At 39.1% G+C, this 27050-nt stretch overlaps 1 protein-coding gene across 5 annotated transcripts in view; it reads right to left on the bottom strand.

Annotated features, from left to right (window-relative positions):
• The window catches only part of LOC117402522 (arf-GAP with SH3 domain, ANK repeat and PH domain-containing protein 2-like), a 74520-nt gene that overhangs the window by 2215 nt on the left and 45255 nt on the right, over positions 1-27050 (bottom strand). For 2 of the 5 annotated variants that reach the window (XM_059023623.1, XM_059023620.1), the window contains exons 5-29: positions 23775-23824; positions 23371-23397; positions 22185-22314; positions 21478-21563; positions 21305-21380; positions 20560-20646; positions 18696-18799; positions 15959-16028; positions 15749-15844; positions 14312-14399; positions 13157-13205; positions 12812-12981; positions 12269-12402; positions 11400-11494; positions 10297-10486; positions 9677-9762; positions 9002-9117; positions 8188-8255; positions 7970-8077; positions 7442-7694; positions 6065-6223; positions 5292-5466; positions 3525-3580; positions 2723-2823; positions 1796-1915 (exon numbers count right to left, since the gene is read on the bottom strand). In XM_059023623.1, coding sequence (XP_058879606.1) covers positions 1796-1915; positions 2723-2823; positions 3525-3580; positions 5292-5466; positions 6065-6223; positions 7442-7694; positions 7970-8077; positions 8188-8255; positions 9002-9117; positions 9677-9762; positions 10297-10486; positions 11400-11494; positions 12269-12402; positions 12812-12981; positions 13157-13205; positions 14312-14399; positions 15749-15844; positions 15959-16028; positions 18696-18799; positions 20560-20646; positions 21305-21380; positions 21478-21563; positions 22185-22314; positions 23371-23397; positions 23775-23824 — 2694 coding nt within the window. The remainder of the gene's footprint in view (positions 1-1795; positions 1916-2722; positions 2824-3524; positions 3581-5291; positions 5467-6064; positions 6224-7441; positions 7695-7969; positions 8078-8187; positions 8256-9001; positions 9118-9676; positions 9763-10296; positions 10487-11399; positions 11495-12268; positions 12403-12811; positions 12982-13156; positions 13206-14311; positions 14400-15748; positions 15845-15958; positions 16029-18695; positions 18800-20559; positions 20647-21304; positions 21381-21477; positions 21564-22184; positions 22315-23370; positions 23398-23774; positions 23825-27050) is intronic. The other 3 variants (XM_059023622.1, XM_059023621.1, XM_034003755.3) reach the window with 3 other exon arrangements.

The following is a 27050-nucleotide window of genomic DNA, read 5'->3' as shown; positions in this document are numbered from 1 at the left end:
TCCGTAAACAGTGCTGACATAAACCCAATCATACATGCCAATCATGTATTTTTGTTGACAATGAAAAGATACAGAAAAGGAGGCAAAAGACAAAGTTCACTATCCACGCATTACTACTGCTGACCTGGAGAAGCCAACAATACAAAAATACATTATGGGCATTTTTAAATGCTTGATCACTAACATCATTGCGGTGTATGTCAGCACTGGAGCGATTGAGACCAGCACGGAAGCGAACACCAAAATTGAGAACTCTTGACCAGCCGAATTACGCACTAAAGCATAGAATTATGGTAACTTAATTATCGTAATAGATTATCATTTCTTTATGTTTAATCAAATCAATAAAAAACCAGCTGCCCAAGAATTAGTTGTTGACTTGTGTAAATATGTGTCTCTTGGTTTTGCTGCTTGTAATTCTAGCCAGTGAAAGGAATGTCACAAAAAACTTTAAAAGACATCACAACAATGTGTATATTTATTGGGAATTTAATATATTGATCATTTATTAATCGAACTGGGCTTCGGCAAAAATAAGTTCCACAATGCATTGTACTATTTAACTGCAGGGTAAAAAATCCTCCATAGCCAATCAGCATGCAGCATCTAAACATTCTGTTTTATAAATAAAGATTACAGTTGGAGATGTGTTGCTTCAACTGTGCTGGTACCTCACGGATGTATTGTAACTAATTCACATAAATACATTTCTGCTGTAATTATCAATGTAAAAATAAAATAGTCCTTTTTTTTCCCCCCTCGGTAAATTCGTGTTTATGAAAAGTAAATTAGAACCGTTCTTTAAAACTGAAATTTTAAAATAACTTTGCTCACAGAAACAGGCCCACCCATCGCATTACAACAAAAAAGGTAAGTCTATGGTTATTCTGCTGAGCGATTTGTAGTGACGTTGTTTATCATGTGCACGGCTGCGAAATGTGATTGGTTGTTACAATCTCCTGACTGTTTACTTTCCTATGGTAAAGAGGCGGTGAATTTAAAAAGATGTCAACTACCGGTATTTAAAAAGATGTTAACTATATGCCCCGTGTTTCTGACGATGCCTCAGCCAAGGTCTTGTCCAGCATTTACGTGGCTTCGCTTCTGCTTTTAATATTGCATTTACAATAACTACAGATAAGACGACTATAACAGCCTGTTCTTCATCGGTAATTAGTGAAGCCATCGTTTACTAAAGATAATGAGACTGAAGTAAAGAACTGACAGCACCAGCAGGGTATTGCCAGAAGAAAAAAAAAAACCCAGCTTCAGATGCAACTGCTCTGGTCAACACGAAATAAATGAACCCAACAGTAATATTGTTTTGAGAAATGTCAATAAAAAAAAAAAAATCACATTTTACCACACATCCATTTAAGAGCAAATCATAGGTAAATAAATTATTTTTTAGAACAAAAATGGACCATGTTTCTCCTTTCAACAAACATAGCAAAAGATAAAAAATAACCCTTTAACAAAAGTCTGACAAACATCCTGAAACAGTAACTAGTCTAACAGAGTGTATTATTTGTGGCAGAGACTTAGAACAAAAAAAACAAGGCACAGCTGTTCTCCATTCTAAATAAATCACACAGGAAAGCGGGCTGATGGAATGCCAGTATTAGGTCATCGCTATGCTTTGTGCTTGGTGTCACAGGTTCTCCAGGATCCTGGGAGTTTGTCAAAGTCTCTCTCTCCACAGGGAATCTCTTTCCACAGTGAAACCCCACTCGTCAAAGTCTCTCTCTCCACAGGGAATCTTTTTTTCGATTTGGAAACCCCACTCGTCACTTACCCACCACTCGTGGTCCTCCTCACCGTCCACTATGATGACCTCGCCCTCGGAGAACGTCAGCTCATCGGGGTTGTCGGCTGCACAGTTATAAATAGCTTTTACTCTTTTAGGCTTCTGCTTCTGCAAATAAAAAGAAACCAGCCCTTTAGTGGTGATTCAGTGGGCTGTAAACGGCAACCTGTCCTTTCCAGAAAGCCGCTGCCTTTTCTTTTTGTCTCATCTCCGACCCAGGAAATAATGCAGAAGGGTTATGGCTACAGTTACTCTAGGAAAATACCTTTATTGTTATAGCTGCGCCCCAGTGATGATTTCTGAACAAAGGAACATTTTTATTCATGTCTATAGTTTTATAGGGTTTACATGTACAAGGTGTATACCTCTTGTTAACCATTACATTCCCAATTTATATGACCCTAAGCATCTCTTTAAAAGAACTGTATACATTAATGTTTTAAAAATGTGAACTATTTTAAATGTGACTCACTGGAAGGCACAGTCTCATCCAGACCATATATTTGAAGTCTGTGGCTTACAACACCTAGCTTTGAAGATTTGCAAAGCACTGACAGAAGCCAGGAAGCACTTTACACTTCTGTGCCATCTGTAGGTCATAATATGTAGTTTACATGAGCAATTACTTTTACCCAGCTGTCGTACAAAAATAAAATAAATTATTAACCACTATAAATTTACACCGACTCAAAACAACATAATCATGAAGCTTGGTACGAATATGAACTATATCCCCTTGGAGCCCTGCATTGAGGGTGGGAGCTGGGTGGCTATGAAGAGTTCCTGTTCAGAAGATATTCAGAGAGCTTCACTGTTCAATTGCAGCACATTTCAAAAAGCTAAGTGAAGTATTTTAAAAACATATACATGTTTTTGGCATCATTCATTTTTTAATTCTCAAGATCTGTAGCTCACTTGAACAGACTTCCTTGGCATGGGTGCTGGTGGCTGGATCTGACCCACTGAGTTCTGAGAGGGCCCGGACTGCGGGACTGCTGGGGCAGCAGCTTCTTTAACTGTTTGTAAGAAAAAAAAAATAAAAGAAATGACTTGCTTTTCTGGATCTACTCCTAAAGGGAAAATGCTTAAAGTCACTTTTACTTATTTATTTCTACAATACATTTTTTTACCATTCAGGGATGGAAATAAGACTGCATGGCAGTTTCACCCGTTCCAGGTTTTATTACGAGCTGGATTAGCCACAGTGCGTAGAGGCAACAAGCTTATTAAACTCATAGTAAACAAAGAATGGATAAAACTGCTATACAATAGGAGTCTTATTTTGATCCCCACTATTTACCCCTGATCATTGTAGAGACATTGTGGTTCAGCAGAATTTGAAACATCTGATTTGTCAAATGACTACTCAAAATGGGCACTAGTCTCGCAGTGTGTGCTGCTTCCAAAGAGAGCACAAGTGTGCAAACCAAAAACCTCTGCGAATGAACTATTGGTACTGGCAGGTCAAGACAAATTGTATGAGTGATGCCTGGTTGCAATGTTTGGGGTTTGTGATGCCAAGCAGATGTTAACCTACCAATTAAACATATAGCAACTACCCTACAAGTTTCTTCTACCCTTTTCAGACCCTGGAGCCACAGAAGGTACAGCCATGTAACTGAAGTGGTCTGCAGACAGAATTCTAGAAAATCATTTCTACTTTAAAATTAACCAATTTAATATTCTGAAATGTAACAATTACAAAACAGCTTTTGACCTGGTTTTGGTACAGATCTGTGTCCCACGGGTCCTTTGTTGAATGTTTTTTCAGTGCTGAAAAACAGAAATACTATTAAATGTAGTTAGGAGAAATAATGGTCCAAGAGTCACTGCACAGGCAAAAACGAACACAAATCTCTGACTGTATAAATGATATATCGGTCTATTGGGAACTTATACCAGCACATATTACAGAAAGAGTTGTTATTCACGTTCCAGTAAAATCTGTAATGTTAAAAATAATAACACTGTGTAACAATTTTTTTGGTTCCTGGGTAGTAAGTGTTATTTCCTAATTGCTTATGCCTCAAAAGTATAGAAAATGGATATTATTCCCCACAAACTTTGCTTTTGTGACCAGGACAGTGATATTTTGAAATTTACCTATTTTCCAGAACATTCCAGATAGATTCAGTGCTGAGTAAACTTGGAGTAACTTCTAGAACTTTCTAGAACTTTCCAGTAATATAAATAGTAGTATAAATACAGGGGCCTAAAGCCCACCAGTTCAGTTTAGTTCCAGCTGCCTAAGTGGATACATATCTGCATTTTTCTGAGATGGCATCAAGAGGCTGCAAGCATCCGGCAGACGCATCTTGAGACTTCAAAATGGTGGCATTCCTGATGGGTCTCCAAGGCGGTTTTACCAAGTTTCCCTGCTATCTTTGCCTTTGGGACAGCAGGGACACCAAGGCACACTACCACAGGCGGGACTGGCCACAGCGGACCGAGTTCTCTGTGGGGAGGAATAACGTCAAGTGGGAGCCACTGGTGGACCCCCGGAAGGTGCTGATGCCACCACTGCACATCAAATTGGGCCTTATGAAACAATTTGTCAGAGCTCTAGATAAGGAGTCGGCAGCCTTCAAGTACCTTCAGTACTTCTTCCCTAAGCTGACTGAGGCAAAGGTCAAAGCCGGTGTCTTCGTTGGACTACAGATAAAGAAGATCCTGGAGTGCAATGAATTCCCCAAGAAGCTCACTAGTAAGGAGAACGAGGCTTGGAACAGCTTTGTCGCAGTGGTTCGGGGCTTCCTGGGCAATCACAAGGCCAAAAACTATGTGGAGCTGGTTAAGACTCTGGTGAAGAACTACGGCACAATGGGCTGTAGGATGTCCCTCAAAGTCCATATCCTTGATGCTCATCTTGATAAATTCAAGGAGAACATGGGAGCATACTCGGAGGAGCAAGGCGAGCGCTTCCACCAGGATATACTGGACTTTGAACACCGCTACCAAGGACAGTATAACGAGAACATGATGGGAGACTACATTTGGGGGCTGATTCGTGAAAGTGATTTACAGTATAATCGTAAATCTCGAAAAACTACTCACTTCTAAATCTTTTGTAGTCATTGTTGTATTACTTTAGTATAAATACATGTTAATTTGGATTCATATGTTGTTTTTTTCTGACTTTATGTGAACGAAAAGACACAAATTCGCCCGTTTTCTCATTGGAAATAGGTAAATTTCAAAATATCACTGTCCTGGTCACAAAAGCAAAGTTTGTGGGGAATAATAGCCATTTTCTATACTTTTGAGGCATAAGCAATTAGGAAATAACACTTACTACCCAGGAACAAAAATTGTGTTACATAGTAGAAGAAGAAGAAGAAGAAGAAGAAGAAGAAGAAGAAGAAGAAGAATTCATTTGCTTTATTCAATAAAAAGGTTTCCAGGAATGTATAGAGCACATAAGCCAGTGGGAGTACACAGTATGTAAAAACAGCACCCTTGTTTCCCCAGGGTGTGAGATATTTACCTGGCCGGAGACTTTGGCTGCGGGACTCTGCTGGGGGGCTGAGGGGGCAGTGGCGGAGGGGATGGCTTGACCGGCGGGACGGGGGGCGGGCCTGTCTGTTTAGACTGCAGGTTCATCGCTTCCATGACACTCACAGTTTTAGCCACAGGGGGTGGCGGTGCCAGGGGTGGAGGATCTAATAAACAATACACAGTGAAACAAGGATTGCGTTCCTCTCCAGAATCTATATCTGTAACCAGCCCACTGAAACAAGCATGACTGCTCACAGGAAATAAGTTTATCAGCTTTCTTAAGTGTTTTTAAAAAGAGACAACTTCATTACAAGCAAAATTATCCCTTTCTATTTTAAAAGATAAAAAATCTTTGCTGTTTATCCCATGGATTGGTACTGCATTGTTTACCTTGACATACTAAACTAATGCAGTAGGTATGATTTTTTATATACTGTATACCAGGGGTTCTCAACATGTGTGACAGCGGGCCTCTCGTGCCTATGTAAGCCTGCTGTGGAGTTCAATTGGCCTGTAAAACATGTGAAATTAGTTATGACCCCTTCATTTGTATCTAACCCAGTGTAAACACAAATCCATTTGTTTGTAACCCAATGTAAACACTGTAGAACACAAAGAAAGCCTCACAGAGTAAAAATGTGTTTCATAAATAATTTAAGAGACTACGCATAACACTGAAAACATCAGTGAAAGCTCGCTTTAGGAGAAATATTTAGGAGTGCAATGAAATGATGCCCCCCCTCAGCCACCCCAGACACTCACTTGCAGTTGACGTTCCTCGCAGTGGAGGTACAGGCGGGTGAATATCTGGTGGTTCTGATGATGACCTCTGCCTGCTCAAACCCTCTGTACTCCCAGAGCCAGACTTCCACGAGTTTGAACTCGTGGTCTGTACACTAGGACCCATTACTGACAGTTGAACTGCAACACAGTAAAACTGAAGATAAAACCTGCACCCCAAATACACAATCCAGACTGGGCAGCAAAATTAGATTTCCATTTGTTTTTGTATTGGTATGTGGCTGGACTGAGGCCCTGCACTTGTAAATACTATGTGTGGTGTTTTGTTGTAAATTCAGTTCAGTCTATTTAAATTTAAGTTTGGCAGGGGTGAGGTCAAAATCCCATCCCTGCAGAAATAATTGTGGAATGTGGCCATTCCCAAATTGGTTAATTGATTTCTTATTTGGGCCACCTATATAAAAGAGAAGCTGGGAGACAGCTCTCTACTTAGTTTAGGTAAAGGACTGTAGTCTTCCGCCTCTGCGTCTGCTATTCCTGCTGTTAGCCAGCCTTGAACGCAACGCTACCCTACCCTACCACACGGCAACTGTATATATATATTTTTGCAGATAAAAAAATAAATAAAAGAACAAGTCAATTACTTTATTCAGCATATTGTACAACAATATAAATCTCACAGAGACTACGTATGCCCTGTATGTTCACTGGCTAAGGTTCAATTTCACATTTCAATTCTAGTAATGAACGCATCTCTATAACTGAACGGGTTCATACTGTATATATGATATACAGATTATGCCGGCGCTGGAGAGCAGCAGTAATAAGAGTTTGTAACAGATAAAGATGATTGCTTTAGGCACTCAACCGGTTGGCAGGGACTTCTGGTATTGAACAACACAGGTCACATGTGTCACAGTGAAGGAAATGTGGGATATTTGGGTCACCCTAAAGCTGTGTAGATGGAATAGTATATGGAAATGTAATTGCACACTGGGGATTCTGCATGCATTTATAAAGTGGACTGTAAAGGTGGAAATGTTTAGAGGATTTTTAGTGACATAGTAACAAATTTACCCATAGTTCCATGACCTAATTGACCTTTCATGATGGCCCAGAGCAAGCCACGGGGAACACAATGATGCAGTAAAAAAGTCTACGTGTCATACCCCAAGCAACTTTATGCCAGGCCTGTATTGAACCATGAAATATGTAGCACTTGTTGGGACTGTCCCGTCAGCCGTGTTCTGTGCCAGAACCAAAACTCTGCACTCTCCATCCAAGTAACGTCATGCCAGCCTTACACTACTACTACTATAATATACAGAAACAACTCACTTAAAACACACACGTTTGAGAACGTGCCATACAAGCATTGTTAACATGCCAGCTCCTTACCTTTGCCTATATTCCTCGGAGGCAGTGGGGGTGCGTTGGTAGTCACAGGGACAGTGGTCTGGTTAGGAGGTGGACTAGCACTCAGGATTGCCCCGTAGGTCTCGTTGTTGACTAGACTGGGGATGTAGCCTCTCTGCTTGTCCTTCACCAGGTTGGCTGCGTCACTTGCCAAGGCGGCTGCGGTGGGCTGAAGCTGGCTGGTGCCAGGCTGGAAGCAGCTGACAGGCCTCTCCTCCCTACGATGGGGACTGGGCTGCGGAGAAACAGTTTGAGGTTAGGCTTCTTAAAATAGAGAAAACAGCTTCAACAGTTCTATTTTAAATGAATCTCATGTGGTTATGCATGGCAGACTTGATATTTCGGAGTTAAAAAAAAATGAGTTTAGTGGCTTGATTAATGTCACTGAATATATGAAATTTCATCTGCATATGTATTAGTGGGCAAGTAAACCGATGCTAGTAAGAAACAGCTCCACCTTGTAGGTTTAATTTACAGATAACACAGACAAGTACAGAGAGAGGCCCGGACCTTTTCATCCACGTCATCGTCGCTCTCATCCAGATCTTCGTGGTGTAATCGCCACTCGTATTCCACATGGACATGGGCATTGAATTTCCCAGATAATGCCTGAGCGAGCTGGAAGATTGAAGAGAGAGGGAAAAAAAAAACACACAGCATATTCAATTTGACACAGTGACAAACCAGTTGTTCTCAAACCACACAAACATCAGTTCTACAGTACATACCAGCTCCTCACACTGAGTGTGTTTCAGTCTTTTCGCGATGTCGAGGGCAGTTTCCCCAGCTTCATTGGCTAAAATAAATACAAAAAGAAAAAGATCTGGTTCATACCTTACAGAAGGGCTGTCAAATTAAACAATTTATCCCCCACACTCGGTGTTCCAAAGCACATTTCCCTCCAAAAAAATCAATGGCTAGCACGCAAGAAGAAAATCTTGTCACATACACAGTCAGCCAAAACCGTTTGAACATTTTCAATGGGAGTTTTAAAACGAATTGCATGTTGATTTTCAATGTGTGTTTTAAATTAATTGCATATTGATTTTCAATGTGTGTTTTAAATTAATTGCATATTGATTTTCAATGTGTGTTTTAAATTAATTGCATATTGATTTTCAAGTTAGAGAAACAGAAAACTGATTGTTTATCGCCTGTGCTAGTCATCACATCTCTAAAATCTAGCCACGAGTTCAGAAAGCCTCAATGAAGACAAGCTTTTGACATTTATTTGACCATTTGGTCAACTCCATTGAACCAATTCAATTAAACGCTAAAATAATACTATTTACCATCAGAAACCAGAAACCACCAACTCCCTCTTCTGTGAAATTTCAGTTTCAAATCAAAAAGCTACCTGTCAGACTCACTGGGGCAGTCAGACTCAGCTGAACATGAACATAAAGGAGGCCTCAGGTTTAGGATGGAATTTTGTGTTCCTGTCAAAAGCTGAATTCTGATAAAGCGTGTACATTTAAAGACAACAAGGATTCAATTATACTCAGTGATTTGCTTGACATTTTCCACTCGTCACTGCCTTACCTATTTCAATGGAAGCCTTCCCCCTCAGTAACAGCTTCAGGCACTCGATGTTGTCTGTCAGGCAGCAGTAGTGCAGAGCTGTACTGCCCTTTGCCGTCTGTTTATCAAGATTTCCACTGTTGAACACGTGAAGTGGTTGTTATAAAAAAAAGAGTTAATGACAGTACAGACTGTAGACTTACTGCTGACTGGAGGTGTACAGAGAGATAGTTGAGCGTTTATACTAGCGAGAGATGGTCGTTTCCGAGTTCACTTGATGTATTACGCTGCCAGAGTACAAACACTTTGCGAACGTACCAGCTTAATAAAATCAGCAGGGACGTATTTGAGTGCTGACAATAACATACAGTTGCTTTTAAATGAATTAAATTGCAGTTATACTTTTTAAAAAGCAGCTACATGGTAGCAACCTCATAATTCATTTCATTAGAAGGTACGGTATGTGTTCCCTTCTTAGGCCCAACACACACAGTTGTGAAGACCAGATAAATGGTATACTTTGCTGTTATTTTCATTAGCCTTCATATATCATGGGCTCTACTGTCTAAAAATCCATGTTAATTAAAAAAAATACCCTACTTGTTCAATAGAAGGCAATATAAAATATCACAAACTGGAAAGCGACCTCTGCTGTTCTCAACCCAACAGCCCTTTCTTCAAGTTACAGCTTCTCACCTGTTTTGGGCTAAAAAGTCAACCATATGCAGGGATGTCCGGTCCACCAGTCTAACTGCAAGATGCAGGGCAGTTTCTCCATGTTCCTGAAAAAACAGGCACCTGTCATCACTGGCACTCTGATACGAACAAACATTAATGATCAGGAGGTGGCATATCTAAATACCACAGCTGGTTAATTCTAAAAAGAAAAAAAACAAACAAACACATACATGGTCTATTTTAATAAACCAAACAGCAGCTGTATTTAGTTATTTTAGGCTGGTTGTACAAGTTGGAATAAAACACTTAGTGAAAAGCAAGGATAACACTCCTTTTTCACCCCTGAGAAAAGCCATAATAGCTGTTTTTTTTGTTGTTGTTAAAGCATGCTTACAGAAAAACTACAAAGACTTAATGAATACATAGCTCTATGGAAATGTTACAGACTCCTACTAGATGCAATCAGCACTAATTGTTATTTAATGTGGCCTTTGATTAACTAGCTTTTGTTGCGAACAGCCACCCCCCAATTAAACAGAATTAACAGCAGCAGGGTGTTTTTTTTCTCCTCACTCCCTCAAATTCAGTCTCTAGTGTCTGATTTTAGGCAGGCTTTTCTCAAAGAGCTTGGTACTTACATGCCCATTTGCCAGTGGAATGGGATCTGTCATATCCACACCTTCAGCATAGACTTGAACCAAAGAAAAAATATCTTTGGCTTTTACTGCTTCACAAAGACTGTGGAGCTTAGCTGCGTTGTCAACACACTTCTTACGGGAAAATTTTCTTTCTATGTACTTAGCTGTGATATAGTCCTTTCGTGCATTCCTGTATTAAAAAAAAAATACATTAAATAAAATACTTTCTAGCAATACTGTTCATCAAATCTGTGGGTTAACTATTTTTTTAAATAAAATAAATATTGCAGGAATTACAAAATTGTCATATTTTGTGTATAAACATCCACATTTTCATTTAAACATCCAGTCTATTATCTATTTGTCTTCATAGGCAAACAGTGTTAAGCTCAGAAATGGCAATGGCTGAAATATAATCACTAAATATAGTAAATGTAGTGCAGAAGAGTCTCCCTGATGCACCTCTTTCACGTTTGATAAAAAGACCTGGGGAAATGGTTTGCGTTTTGGTCCAAAAAGTGTTTCAGTGGAGTACTAAACAAAAAAAATAAGAACAGTCCCTGTCATCCACAAAAATGCTGAAAAGGATACCATTGAAAAATGGTACAATAAGAAATGAGTATCCCATGCCAACACACACAAACAGAAGAGGTCTCTGTATACAATAGAGTTATCTAAGAATATATAGCCACATGAATGTCATTCTAGCACATCATCCGGTGAAGCCACCCCAGGTTAGAACATCACAATTCAATGTGTTTTGCTATTTCAGGGATGGAAAGAAGACTCCTGTGGCACAGCAGATTCACCCATTCCAGGTTTTAATAGGAGCTTGATTAGCCGCAGTGTGTAGGTAACAAGCTCAGGTGTGTGTCTTATTAAATAGTAAAACCAGGAATGGATCAAACTGCTATGCAACGGGAGTCTTATGTCCATCCCTGTATTTCAAATACAACAGTGGACAATAACAATAATTTTCAATGAGTGAAAGACATCAGCATCCAGGGGTGGCATTAGTTACCCTTGGCATCCATAAGATGGATGGGGGTGGCAGGATGATGAAACCAGACCTGTAGTTCTGTAGCTGGTGATTCATCGCTTACATGTCGCTGGTGGGACTGGGTTTGATCACCTCCTCAGATGCCAGACAAGCTTCCATTACCTCATTAAATCCAGCGTTCCCTATGTTCTTGGCCAGCTGCCAAAACAGAAATGTACAGCGTGAGACTTGTGGCTTCTGTGTACTGCAAGAACACATTGAGTGCTCACCCAAAGAGGCATATAAAAGACAAAATTAAATACCGATGGGAAAATGGATTTGTAAGAACGCTTTTTCAATCTGTTATTTTAACCAACTGTTTTCCTAGAATCCATACTAGCATAATTCAATCTTCTACTCTGATTTATATTTTTACATTTTAGGAAATGAAGTAACACTTGAAATGTATTTGCTTACGATTGTAAGTCGCCCTGGATAAGGGCGTCTGCTAAGAAATAAATAATAATAATAAATAATGAAGTACTTTCCCTGTTACTCGCAGAATATTTTGTTTAGCTGCTGGCAAGATGCAGTGTTAATCAGACTACACATTTAGAGGCATTTAGCACACTTTGGAACCCAATGTAATTTGGTTGATTACCTCTTACTTCTATCTCTCCATTCCCAGACACACATCTATAGCATGAACTGGCTGTGTGGTCCAGTGGTTAAAGAAAAGGGCTTGTAACCAGGAGGTCCCCGGTTCAAATCCCACCTCAGCCACTGACTCATTGTGTGACCCTGAGCAAGTCCCTTAACCTCCTTGTGCTCCGTCTTTCGGGTGAGACGTAGTTGTAAGTGATTCTGCAGCTGATGCATAGTTCACACACCCTAGTCTCTGTAAGTCGCCTTGGATAAAGGCGTCTGCTAAATAAACAAATAATAACAATAATAATGAACTGAACAAGTAAAGAGCAATACATGAATATTTACCAAGAGTTCAGATGTTCCTAACTTGTCCAGTGTAAGAGACTGTATTCTGGAATAGTGGACACCCAGCTCTCGGTGGATTCCAGAACATTCGATGCAGGTTAGAATCCCCAGATTTGTAGAAAGCCATGTAGGATCTGCAAGACAGCATTTGCAAGGGTTAACATCCAAGTGCAAACCAGCAGACCCAAGACAAGCTGAAAGCATGCAAGGACTGCAGCACAAAATTATTTCTTGGAAACGAACAACCTTTGTAAAAAAAAAAAAAAAAAAAAAAATACCTGTATTCCCATGTATATAGATAAAACAAGTTTGATGTGCAGTTATTTCACGTTACCAAACTTATGGTTTTACCAACTTCTCCGACAATCACAAAGACACTCATTTATGAAGTCTGATCTACAGCTACTGTACTTGTCCACACTAAACCACATGCCTTCTCCTGATATAAATACTATAAAAACACAATTACTGTATCTTATAGCTTATGGGAACTGAACTGGCTATAAAGACACAGCTATAAGATACAGTAATTCGGCGTCTCACCTGGGGCGCCACAGTCACAGCATACGTCGTTCCCTGTCATCCTCGTCACCTCTGCCAGGATGGCTTTAGTGAGCTCCTGAACAATGTTATTTTCTCCCACGTCGTGGTCGCCGCCTTTGAAAGCGTTGTTCAGCGCCTCCTCCTTACTGTTCTGTAACACTGACATCCATCTGATACAGCACAAAACAGCAAGTCATTAAAACAGGCACGTGACATCAGACATTGAAAAAAATACAAGCTGTGGCACGACAGGAGGTTGCACTGAATGTACAGCACGAGCAGGTGTTATTTATCAGAACCCAAATTACTGTGTACAAGTTTTCTGTGAAATGATGCATCACTTACATTTGACACTCTGGTTCATCTTCTGCTTGGAAGTGATACGTTCTGTCATCTGTTTGAAGAGGAGAAGAAGACAGTTACAAATACACTGCTAACATGCATTAAATGTATCTTACATATAGTATGTTCACTGTATCCCGGGACACTGATTATTGTGTTATATACTTAAAAAGGCACTCATATCACTTGGCTGAATGTAAATAGAAGTTACTGAGTTCCAACTGGGGTTGACAACACAAATCGAAATCCTGATCTAGTTCTTTTGCAAAAACAAATCCTTTGCAAGTAAGTTGGTTTTCATAGGAGGTTTAGAGTTCTACAGAACCCAACACACTCTCCTGAGGGGAAGGGAAAGGGCATTAGGAAGTTTTATCAGAGATCACTTAAGATACAGGAGTGGATTCAGTAAAGGATAGCATTCTCTTACAACCTTTGTTTTTAAATTTTAGAAACTTTTCATTGAACGTTGCTTCTGTTGCGGAAAATAGAACACAGCACTATTGTATCTGTTGTTGAACCCCACAAAAATAAGGTTTAAATTTAGTGTCGAGAAAAATCGTATTAAAATATGACCCATAGTTTATATAGAGGTTTTCAGAGATAAAATAAAGGTTAACGCATAACGCCCGTACTGTGGGGAGTGTGTTGGTGTTCTGGGATTAAAATAAATAAATAAATTATGTGATGCTATTTTTTTCCATCCCAAGGATTTCTTTGGTACCACAGTTTAACATTTTAACACGTGTTTGTTTGTAATTTCCCACTGTTTGTTTCCCCACGATAGGTCTAAATCACAGCACTGTTCTGAATTTTCACTGATCACAATAAAAACTGTGGACATTAGCTATTATCTGGTGCTGTGAATGTTAAGCGACCAGTAAGACTTTACTGCTAAATCAAGGTCTTGGATATTCCTCTCATCACTAAGGGGAGGGGGGGAACTAGCAAAGAAAAGACAAAGCTTTTTGAGTTGCCTCTAAAGCTGAAATAATCCTCTGCTAAGGTCTTCACTAAGGAAGCTGCACAATGACAATACAGAGTTACCCACAATCCTGAGCAGCACTGGCCCTGATTGCATTGTACAGTACAGCAAGAACCCAGGAGAGGAGCAGAGCAGAGCAACAGAGCTCTGAGAGGCATTGAAATGCATCAACCTACGTGATATGAGATCAAAGCTTTTTTTCTCGTCCGGGTTGCGTTTCACTTGGCAAGTTAATAGATTGAGCTTTGCTGGTGGTCTGTTAGCCTGGGTGAGAGAAGCAGAAATAAGTAAAAACACATGCAAAAGTCGGACCCTGCTGCAGCTTGTAAACCAAGTGTCTAAATAGGCTGTGGAGTTGTGAGAGCCATTGTGACACACAGGCTAAGACATCCAAGACATGCAAGTACATTTCAAAAAGTTCTCATGGTTAAATTCTAAGCTTCAAAGTGCCGCCTTTCATGAGTAATTAAATGCTGGCATGTCTCTAATCTTGGACTGCCTTACATGCGGCTGGTTTTCACAGAACCTGATTAGCATGCATTAATTATGGACTACCTTTCCTAAGGTAACATTACGTATTCCAAGACTAAGGCTAACTTCGGTGGGGAAAGAGCAGTAATTTGGATCCGACTAGCAAGATATTTTAGCCTTGCACACTGTGTACAGACTGACGCAACAATGATGAAAATCATTAACCCAGCCCCTGACTGTGATCCGAGCCAGAACCAGATTTTCACGGTTTAGTTCTCGCTCGGTTCGCCTGGGGTCCTCATGGTGCAGATGAGCCGGTGGAAAAGGGGTACAAGATTAGCATTAATCAGGGTCTGTGAAACCAGTCTTTGTCCTTCCTCCATTTAAATCGACAGTTTAAAATCATACTTTCAGACTACCGTTCTCCAGCTCCTAAGCTGCTTCCTCTCAGGATATAGATAACACTGGTCATGCAAAGCCCTACTGGAGCCCTACGCAGCAGCACAACAGTGGGAGCTGCACAGGCTACAGAGCGAGTCCCACAGAACAGGCCACCACATGTTGTGATGGTAGTGTGGCCTGACACTCTTCAGGGCTTGCATGATATCTATATTCCTTTCGCGGATTAACTGCCCACTTACATTAACAACACAGCCAACAACCGTGTCAGTTCAATACAGGAAACATGCTTACACCAACTCAAGGGACCATCCACAAATGCTCTATGTCCAGATTAACAGCTAGCAGTCACTACAGATAGGTGGTCTTTACACTGAAATACATCTGCATGCATAGAATTATCTAGACACATATACTAGGAGGCAGGCAGTGGGAACCGCTGGTACCCGTTCTGAAATAGCACACGGGTATCCAGACACATATCAATCCCAGTGTTAATAAGAATCGCAGAAATAGGAAATACTCTATTCCTCTTCTGTTTTAAGATTACCTGCTTTCGCAGCCTCTTTACTATTGGAAAGTATGACAAACCTGAACTAATGCTGCACAATTGGATGTTAAACAGTTTGGGTACTTTTACAAAAGGAAACAGTACCTGAGTTTCTGGGTACCCGTGTCAACGTCAAACATACATATACACACACACCACACACACAGTATTATTGGTCACACTTTCCACTTACAAGCCTGTTAACACAAACTGAATTGCCTGCTGAAAGGCGATCTCTGCTGTCGCCTTCAGCAAAGTATCTGGTTGTTATGGGAAATGCCCGATATGGCTGGGAATAAACCACAAAAACACGTAAAATCATTCGGCTTGTTTCCGTGTTAGGGTCATCACAGCTGCAGCTACTTCATATACCCAGTTTATTAAGAATGGAAAATCTCTTTACCGTCCCGTGAGATATGGTGAGATACCCATTTTTAACGCTGCACTTCCTTTTCTGCCATACTTTGCGTATGCTAAAAAAAAAGATACAAAAATAAAATTGCAGTTAGCATTGTATGACACAGTACTTTAAAACCAGAAGGGTTAAGTTGCATACATTCAATGCAATGAAAAACAGTACACAGTATCAGCTCTATAAGACTCTATAGAGATATCAGTTCCATACACCTGCAAACAGTATACCTACAGTATTTGACTCTGTAGTTTTGCATCCCTACAGCTACACTACTTTTAGTGACTGTTAACAAACAAGGCTTGCTTTCTAAAAAAATTTGAAAAAATACTTCATGCTAATCTAAGGAACTCCACTTATAATGGATTCCTGTTAGAACAGAGTTCCGTTTACAATGTGTTGAGGAGGCATGTCCCTGCCAAGCAACATGGGTTTTAATGGGGAATTACTCTGCGTTTAACATAAGCAGTTTAATATATACAGTAGGTTTTTTTTATTAGGTACGCCTACAGTTTTTATGTTCCACAGGCAGGTCTTTTGCGTTTAATACGTAGTTTAATACATACAGTAGCGTTTTATTAGGTAGTTTTACTGTTCCACAGGTAGATATTTTGTGCAAATAAGGTATATCCAGCACAGTAAATGACAGTCACGGCTGCATTTGTGACATCGGGCAGGAAAACAGTTGCTGTTAATAGTTAATACGTTGTCGTGTGAAGGGTGTCACTTACTGTATAATAGATGTCATCTAGCGCAGTTTGCAGAGAGGACTGCAAGCGAAATCATGTGAGGCTAGTTAAACGAGACGAAACTATTTATTAAAAACAAATGTACATCCTGTAAAATGTGTACCACTAACACCTAAGTGTCCTGAAGCACCGTTAGTAACTGAAGAGTTGAAAAGCTAGTAATACCTCTCCTATTGCATTGCTCAGGGAGGACTTGTTCCTCAAGACTTACGTTAAGAAATGTATTTATTTCCCTTTTTTGCATTTCATCCATGTTTGTCACCTAATGCTTGAGACTGAGTTCGCTCTTGTGTCCAGATACTGAAATAAAGTGCCTGTCTTCAACTCCAGCATCGCTTAAAACTTGGCAACAAGTGGCACGAGCACAGTGGTTGGTGTATGTTGTAAATAAAGAGATTTTTTTCATCAAAATGGCAATAAAACGTTCACCGCGGGGATGCTTCCTGTACCAGATGTCAACTGATTTTTTTTTTTTGGTGGAATTTGAAAAAGCCTTGGCTGTTCGGAATTTGGAAAAGCACAGCTTAAAGCTTTTTACAGGACAATGTTCGAAATCTGACTGCGAGTACTTTCGTATATCAGGTATTGGGACTGTCTTAGGACCACCTTGGTGATTTTCGGTCTGTAATGCTGATGTTTGAGTGACATATTAATGGCCCGTGCCATTTGGAAGTACAACAGTACAAGTTATTTTTACAGAGATTTGAGATGTTTTCGTTTCCTCTTCTATAAAAAAAACAAAAAAACACACTGTGTCTTGAACCATACAGTACTTTATAGAGCAAGTTAGTAGCTGTTTTCTCACTCAAAGTTCTAGACGATACAGTTAGATCTGTTCTTGAAATCGGCTTTTATAATTTAAGCCAGACAAGCTGAATGTTTAACTTGTAGATTTAAGTGTTTGTTTGCCTGACGGAATTCAGAATCTTTAGCTATATCAGTATTTTTATTCCAGGGGTGTTGCTGAAGGTAATGGTTAATCCCACTTCTAAGGGCGCTCGATGCGACCTCGCAGGGAACCAGGGTTACGGTAAGTAACCTAACTTTCCCTTTCAATTCATTCAAAACATGACTTATGGGAAAGTATACCAGAGCCGTCACGAGGGAGAAGGAACGGCAGCATATGAGGGACGCATCAGAATCCCATAACCCAAGGTTAGCGGTGCAAGCGTGCAACCTCAAGGGCCCTCGTACCTAATGAAGGCAAGGAAGGATCTATCACGTTAAGGCGAGGAAGTATTTTGAGGAACCGGACGAGAAAACCGTGGTATGTAAATAATTATGCCAAACAAAATTGCCCTACCACAGTGAAAAGTTTTTTTTTTTCAATATTAATTCACAGAACGCATAAGTGTATATGAATTATGTATAGTCTTTAATTTACCAGTACACTTTTACACAAAATTTCTTTAAAAAAAAAAAAAGAATTGTCAACAAAAGGGAATATTTAAAAAAATAAATAAATAAATAAATGTTAAAAAAATGGATTTCCCATTTGTGGCACCGATCCCTGAACAGTAGAGTTAATATAACAATGTATTGGAATCATTTGATAGATTATGTAACATATGTAAGCTGTGTGTGTGTGTGTGTGTGTGTGTGTTTTCTTTTTTTTTTATTACAGTGCACTCTGTTTATAAGAATCACATCCGTCCTGGATGATATGGTTCTTATAAGCGGTTGATTCTTAAAAGCGGACCGATATGATTACTGTGGTTGAGAATGAAAGCTTTGTGTCCTGCAGTGTAATGGATTGACCACTAGATGTCATGAGTTCGATTATGCAAACTATTATCAGTCCCAATTTCTTCAGATAATTGACTCTCTACTGTAATATCTATCTATCTATATCACACATATCCTGCTTTCAACACACACAGAGGCAAATTTGAGAACAGGCAGTCAAATCAAATTGCATGTACCGAGGCCCCTGTAATCCTGGGGTTGATGGTCTCATTATCCCAGTTCCTCATACCTACCCGTCACTTTTTTTGTAGAGGTTTCCACTTCTCTCAGTGCCGTGCTCTTTGTTTCCCTGAGGCTGGTGTAAACTATAGGCTGCACTCTGACGAACCTGAGAATCCTTACAAACCAAATACAAATAATTCTGAATGGAAGAAGCACTTATTGTACACAATTGCAATACTAAACAACTAGTGGGTCTATTTACTTGGTTCCCTTTTACATAGATTTTAGGCCATGTATTAAATTGTGCCAAAAAAAGGAAATGAATACACATTTAAAACATGTTCTTAGAACATTCATCTGTACAAGTCACTGTGCGACTTTCAAGCTTAAAACAAGAGTCTACCTTCTCTCTCTCGTCATACTTTCTCTAATCAACATATTGTATGTACCGTACAAGTCAAGCATATTTGACAATAAAATGCTAAGAAATGACATTTGTATTGCATGAATCATCCTCGCTTAGTGATTTCTTTAATTTGTTTAATAAACCTAAAATATTATAAGAGAATGCATTTAATTGTTGAATGTGCTGATTTGCTTTCCAAAAGCTCCAATCTTACAGGTACAGAAAAGGATGCTGGTGTATTGAAACCCTGCACAGCTCATTAACACATGCACTTTAATAAAGCTCCAATCTTACAGGTACAGAAAAGGATGCTGGTGTATTGAAACCCTGCACAGCTCAGTAACACATGCACTTTAATAAAGCTCCAATCTTACAGGTACAGAAAAGGATGCTGGTGTATTGAAACCCTGCACAGCTCAGTAACACATGCACTTTAATAAAGCTCCAATCTTACAGGTACAGAAAAGGATGCTGGTGTATTGAAACCCTGCACAGCTCAGTAACACATGCACTTTAATAAAGCTCCAATCTTACAGGTACAGAAAAGGATGCTGGTGTATTGAAACCCTGCACAGCTCAGTAACACATGCACTTTAATAAAGGAAAAACCAATCCTTTAGTTTTATAAGAATACTGACTGACAAGCTCCCTAGTAAGGGTTCCTTACAGAAGCAGTATCAATTTGCAATGCCTTTATCTTTCTGTGCTTTTTAGCGATTGCATGGACAGACTGTGTGGTTGTTAAGCAAAAGGACAATGTTATGACAAAACAAAATAACAATTTACTAAGAATGCAAATGCACTTACTCTCCTAGACTTCGTTCACAAAAGGGGTAATGCAGTTAAGAGGAAAAGAAAACATGCTTCAGAAAAAGCAACAGGAAAGCAGTAGTTACACCTGCAACATATTACCTGTACATGTATGTTTTACCTCTCAATGTATTTATTTAGTTCAGACATTTAATTCAACACATCTTTTCAATCATGCATTATTAAATGAAAAAGTACTTTAAATGAATGCACTTGCAAAATGACATGTTGTAACACATACAGGAAAATAGTCAAGACAAAAACAAAAGCCTACACATTTATTTTTAACGCCGGTCCCCTACTGGTTATGGTGGGTGTTCTTTAAATCCAGTATTAGTCATTGTGACCACATTTTTTATTAAAACAAGAGGAGCTACTGAAGGTGAATCTATCATACCAGCAAAAAAAAAGAGGTCAGAACTATATATATATATATATATATATATATATATATATATATATATATATATATATATATATAATGTGTATGTGTATGTACAATATGCAGGGATGTATTTTTTCACAGTAAAAAAAGTTATTTCAAGATATTCCATGATTAAACATAATATTTACTAAAAGCAGAAACAATGGAGTTGTCATGTTCAAAATTTTAGCTTGAAACACAACCATAAAAAAAAGTGCCAGAAGCAAAGCTAACGTCTGTTTTGGCCAACGTCTTAATCTTGTAATTTTTACTGAAAGCAGTAAATAGTGTTTACCTCTTTCTGCTCCCCCTGCAGCGCTGATTTCAACACGTCTCTCAGCTGAGTGAGCTGTTTCCTCTCTTCATCCTGTACTTGTTTAATCTGGGAGCCGTATTTGGGATGAAATTAGTATGTGCAATAATAATAATGCTTTGTGTGAAGAAAGGAGAAAAATAGCAACTAGACAGCGGTTTAAACACTTGCCAAGTATTTAAAGGGTTAGAATTTTGCTTTGCCAAAAACATGCATGCCAAGTACAGAAGAAACATTGAGTACAAATTTGTCAATAATAATAATAATAATAATAATAATAATAATAATAATAAGTATTCTCCATACACATAAAAGTTGTACAAATATAATACACAAAACGGTTATCTAATGGAGGGATTCGGACTGGTTACAAAGACTCACAACATGTTAGTTTAAACATGTTGAAAATGTAAAGAAATGAATCGAACATCCCTACTCATCAGCATCATACAACACCTAACATGCAGCTTTTCGACGATGCAATCCTGCACGGGCAGCTATCAGCACCACAGTCTGCAAAGCTAACCACACAGCCTTATAGCTGGGACTGCAAAACTTAACTAATATACTAAACTTTCAAATTTGTGTTACAAATGCTGTATATGAGCTTGAAGCCGGATTAAAAAAGGCCACTTATATCTAGGCAAGGTAAAGGGAAAGAAAATAATTCTGATGCATAAATAAATAAAAACAATAAAAAAATAGGTTTACTGTTACAGAAACTTACCGTGTGCAAATCTGTTGCAAGTTTCTCAATTGAAGGTTTAAGACTTTCTACAGCTTTTAGCCCATCCTGAAAGAAACTAATATCCAACTGTTATTGTTTCCCCTATGTAGAGGATGAGCACACAGAACTCTTGAATGAAACAAAGGCATCAGAAGAGCATCTAATGAACCTACTTGCACTGGGCGTGGAAGTATTTGATGAGATTCTGAAGCAAATCGACTCCCTTCTTCACCTTGATCTCATTGACTTTGAGAAGATACTTTAAAAGCAATTACAAAAAATGAATTAAATTCATTGCCAAATGAAGAGTAACTGCTATGAGGAAAATAAAAATGTCTACTATACTTCTCCCCAGCACTGGCCATCAATATAAAATCTGAGACACCAGGATCATGAAAAAGCAAACCATCATGACCTACATACATTATATACATACGAACATACAGACAGATACCTCCTTGTTACCCCAGATTCCAGATCCACCCCCATCAGGGATAATGAAAGATAATAGCATCAACTACACACAATAAGGGAATGTTTGTGTTATTCTAACTTTCTCACTCAAAGTATATTGCAGATCGTTTTTGACTACAACACATCTTGAGGTTTCTATTCAGAACAATTGTGATTATTATTTCATACAGATATCATATTTGGAATGATTTGGAAAAGCTGATTAAAAAGACCAATGCAACAGAAGTAGCGCACACATTAGTAAGAGTAAACACAACATTAAGATGTTTTTGAAAGCTGGAGCGTAATACGTTGCAGTATATATACACTATGGAGAATGCAGCTGAGCTATGCCACTCTGCTGCTAATAGTGGGGGAGAAACAGTGTATAAAACCTTATGGTGCTGGTGTAGAAATCAGAACTTGCCTCGCACATCTGTAACTGAAAGAACCGCCTTTCTTTTTCCATTTCTTCTGCTATTTCCGCCCCACTGATTTCTGTCCGGATCATCCCGTGCTGTTTCGCATGCTCTTTTTTCTCTTTCTCTATTTTCGTACTGCAAATGAAGTACAAAGGTTTAAAAAAAATAAAAAATAATAATAAAAAATAACGAAAAAAGCAAAAGCATTCCATGCATCAAAGCATTCTTTCCAGTGCTGCTTTTTATGTGCATACAGAAAATATGTAATTTAAAAAAAAAAAAAAAAATGTCAATTCTGTATTTGTAAGCTTCAAACACAGGATTTCATACCATCATGCATTGATTGTATAAATATTTAATGAACTACTACAATGAGTAGATATTAAAAACGTACTTGCAATACATGAAACTCTGTGCTGTGGTTTTCATAAACAATTATTAAATTGAATTCTACTGCACAATAGCTCTGAAGTCTTCAAAATTAAAATAAAAGATCAAGACACGACATATACAGCTACATTTATATATAACAGTTACACCACTACGCAAAGACAAACATGGCATTGAGCTGCACAAAGAAAACCAAATCATTGCAATATTAGTAGTACTGCATAATGTTAATGCACATCACTTGAACAGTCCTTGGCTAAAGCACAGGAAAACCACTGCAGAATAGACAAGAACAGTTCAGGTGTACAGACATGAAGTTGAATTCAAACTCGAACAAGAAAACGTGGAATAGTTTCAAACCAGTTAAATGCAGTGGGGGCCAAACTTGTGTTTGCAGTTAAGTATTTCATCCCTTTTTGTCTGTAAATGAAAAGGACCCAGAAAAGGAGAATGCTATTTCGCGATTCAGGCTTCATGCATGACATAATGTAAACTATGTGGAACAGTTAACTTAATGATTATGGAACCAAGAAAACACTGTACTGTTCATAAAATAATTGAAAAGATAATCCACTATACTGTGTGAGTTCACAAAGATATATTAACCCTGTTAATTGTTGAGATAAAATTATGCCAACAGCTGTTACAATTATTATTATGATTTTTTTTTTTACAGTTGTAGCAGTTAGTGTGTCAAAAAGATCTTAATCACGACCAAAATGGAATGTTCAGGCCAAAATGCAAGAAGATAATTTTTTCAATCAAATGCTAGTTTTTAAAAAAAAAAAATGTGAAAATTACCCTCTCAGTATAGAATGTCCTTTGCAGCTTGTAAAATATATACAGATTGCTATCAAATACCTTGTCCAACATTACATGCAAAAATTACAAGAATTTCAAATGTCACAAAAAAGTTTGTTCATGCAGTGTCACTTCTATAACAAGGAGGGCAGTCTGAAACAACATGCAGTTTTGAGGTACACTGAAAGTATAATGCCATCTCTTAAAATGTACCGGGAAGTTATACAAAAATAAAATAATAAATACAATAACAAAAAAGTTAACATTGCTTTGTTCAAGGTCACTAGTGACAAAATAAGACCTTAAAGGCCAATTAATCTCAACCAGATATATCCGTGTGCTTAACATTAAAATGGTTTCTAAAGAATGGGCTAATAAATTACAGTACTTTAAGTGGATCTTACACTTTAGTTTCATAGTCTTTCCAGGCCTTGTCGAAAGGCTTTTTCAGATCCTGCAGAGACAAAAACATACAAAAATGAATTAAAAAAAAATAAGAAAGCAAAGCAGTCAAACTGGCAGAACTAAATACTAAAACAGGGCCCTCACATGCACTGTTAGATGGGCCCCATTTTAACAGTTTATCCATGACTACTTCAATCAGCTGCTGTTATCAATCAAAATTACATTCAAAACTTATAACAAACTCAAGGGGCCAAACATTTCTGCAAGTGTCTTTATTAGTGCATTTTAATATCTCTCTATCTATATCAAAATCTGACCCTTATTAATAAATAAACAAATAAATAAATAAATGGAAATAAGACTCCTACTGCATAGCAGTTTGAGGCATTCCTGGTTTTACCATGAGTTTAATAAGAGACCTTGCTATGTGTACACCGTGGCTTATCAAGCTAGTATTAATCCCTGGAATGGGTGATGCTGCCATACAATCAGAGTCTTATTTCCATTGCTGAAATAAATACATACATTATTTTTTTTTTGATTGATATTCAACAGCTCAATATTCAATTTATTTTAATTTAAATGTATCTTGATGTTAATAATCTATAACAGTTTACCTGTGGTAGAGAGCCATGATAATATCCACATTACGAAAGGACTTCAATTAGCCCTCTGGAGAGGAGTGACTGGGCTTCCCTTCTCAATCTAATTGCACCATTCATCACTGCAAACCGAACTATGTGATGAATGATGATAAAATAACAATGATGCTCCCTGCTGCCCTTTCAAATACACATGTACTGAAAGAAACTACTTTATCTTCGTGTTAATCCAGCAGCTGAAATAAGCGAGTTCTCGAGCAATGACAGTGTGCTGTGCTTTTTCCCAAAACTAGAACCACAGTCAAATAATGAAAAATGGAATTTGAAGGCGTCAAACTGGCATGGCTTCACAGAGGTGCTCCAATAAAACATGGGACAAGGTACTTTCACATACAGTTATCAAGCATTAAAAGCACTCTCAAACTGTTTGCCAATCAGAAGAACTGTAGACCATCGTGTAGGCTCTGTTGCCACGGCTAAACCAGTCATCCCTTTCACCGACTGCCAGGCTAATGAACCCAGCCTGGGAAGTCTCTGTCTGGACTCTTGCAGTGCCTGAGCAGTAGGGGTCACAGAAGTGCAATGTGATGACCCAACTGCAGCCGATTTTCCTCCCCAGTCAACAGCAGTGTTTACAGCAGTGCTCCTTGTGGATCCCCCAGCAAAGTGCGACAACTCAGAATTCCAACTAGATAGCTCATGATGGTACGACTCACCCTGGACTCAACCCTGTACTCGGCTTGTAAACCCACACTCTGATAAAGTAGCATTGTCAATTGGATCTTGTCTTTAGTCCTGAGCTTGTACTGCTGTTATGTTTCAGAGGTCTCTGCACATCACCTGTTTGGCAGATCTCTCCCCCGTATGCAACAAGCCACATTTCCCTTGGTCTATATTCACTTCATGAGTATGACCTCATGAAGTGAATACAGAGAGGTTTGCATATAATTTCCACAGCCCCAGTCTTCCCTCTGGGGTTGCTAACAAGACCCTGTTATTAAAAGTGGCTTTGAAATACTGTCTTTTATTCTGTACTGTACCAGATGAACATGCAATTACTTAAAAAGACAGAATTCATGTACTGTGTAGACACAGCTAAGGGCCAGTTCATCAATTATCCGGTACGATATGTAAACATTATTTTACACAACATTTGATTACCAATAAATGATTTACCTGTGGCTGAAACAGGTGTTGATTGTCATTTGAGAGCAACTTATAGATATGGTTTATGAAAGAAAAGTCCTGCAATTAGTATTGTTATCATGTATGTATATACATAAAACCTCTTGCAGCTTTCAATTTGTTTAATGGTATTTGATTCTAATGCCAGATCGAGACTGACGTACTACACTTGCTTGGTTAGAACCAGGAAGCATCAGTAAGGTAAGTGGGTCACTGTGACATCACAACTGCAGCCTCTCTTGTCTACAAATAAACTGCTATCCAAAACTTAAAGCCAAAATCTTTTTAATATTTAATATTTAATAAGTGGAAAGTAATTTTTAAAAAGGGGTGGAAACCATGTGTCCCCCACAGCTAAAACCAGCAGTGGGCAAAGTTTGGTTTACATAAGGTTGAGGGTACAAAGTGCAAAACTACACAACAATGTGATAAACAGACACGGGAATTCTATTTTAGAGTAAAACCGACCATTGCTGTGAGAAGCTATTTTCTGAACTGCTCGTACAAACCAATCTCATCAACCTAAGCAATGTCTAAGCTGCGGCAACAAGGTCAATTGCAATGAAGTAGTAATAAATCGACTGCAGGGGACAAATTTGCATCAAAATGGTACTTGTTAACACACATTGCGGTAGGGTTACTCTGCAAACATTTCGTTAACCTCCTTTTTAATCGAACTGAAAGATCTGACAGTGAAGAAATGTAGAGAAAAACACAGCAAACTGTAGGGTGATGATGCCCTTTTCCCCCTCTGACTCCCACATCTCCTCCCGTATCTTTACCTGTCTCTCGACCATCTCCTCCCGGATGCACTCGCATCATCTTAAACTCAACCTCTCCAAATCAGAACTCCTTTTCTTCCTCCGCACCGCTGATCTCTCTATCACTATTCCTCTTGAATCCACCGCCCTCTCTCCCTCCTCATCCACCAAGAACCTCGGTGTTACCCTCGACCCCTCCCTCTCCTACTCTCAGAACACCTCTACTCTGGCATGCTCCTGTCGCTTCTTCCTCGGCAACGTAGAATTCGCCCCTTCCTCACTACCAACTACTCCACGCAGCTCCTAGTTCAGGCCCTGGTACTATCCCTCCTGGTCGGCCTCCTTGCTTCCGTTATCCGTCCGCTCCAAAACTCTGCTGCTCGCCTTGTCTTTTCCCTTCTTCGTCTCCCCCACGCTACTCCACTGCTCCACTCCCTCCATTGGCTCGACCTTTCTGCTCCCTCCTATCTCCAGACTTATTTCTCCCTACACTCCCTCTCGCCCCCTTCGCTCCCCTGCCACCGGCAGATTAGCTGTACCCCCCTCCGCTCCCACAGCCTGCTCCTTATCCACTTTTGTCCCTCAGTGGTGGAACGACCTACCCACGGATATCAGGACTGCTCAGCCCGACCACCTTCCGGCACCTCCTCAAGACACAATTGTATTAGTACTTGCATCATCTTGTACTTGCACTTAACTGCTCCGCACACTGCTGTATTTTACTACT

This window comes from Acipenser ruthenus, chromosome 5 (genome assembly GCF_902713425.1).
Source record: "Acipenser ruthenus chromosome 5, fAciRut3.2 maternal haplotype, whole genome shotgun sequence".
NCBI lineage: Eukaryota > Metazoa > Chordata > Actinopteri > Acipenseriformes > Acipenseridae > Acipenser > Acipenser ruthenus.
The sequence above is the reverse complement of the archived record's forward strand: the minus strand, read 5'-3'. Positions and strand labels throughout refer to the sequence as shown.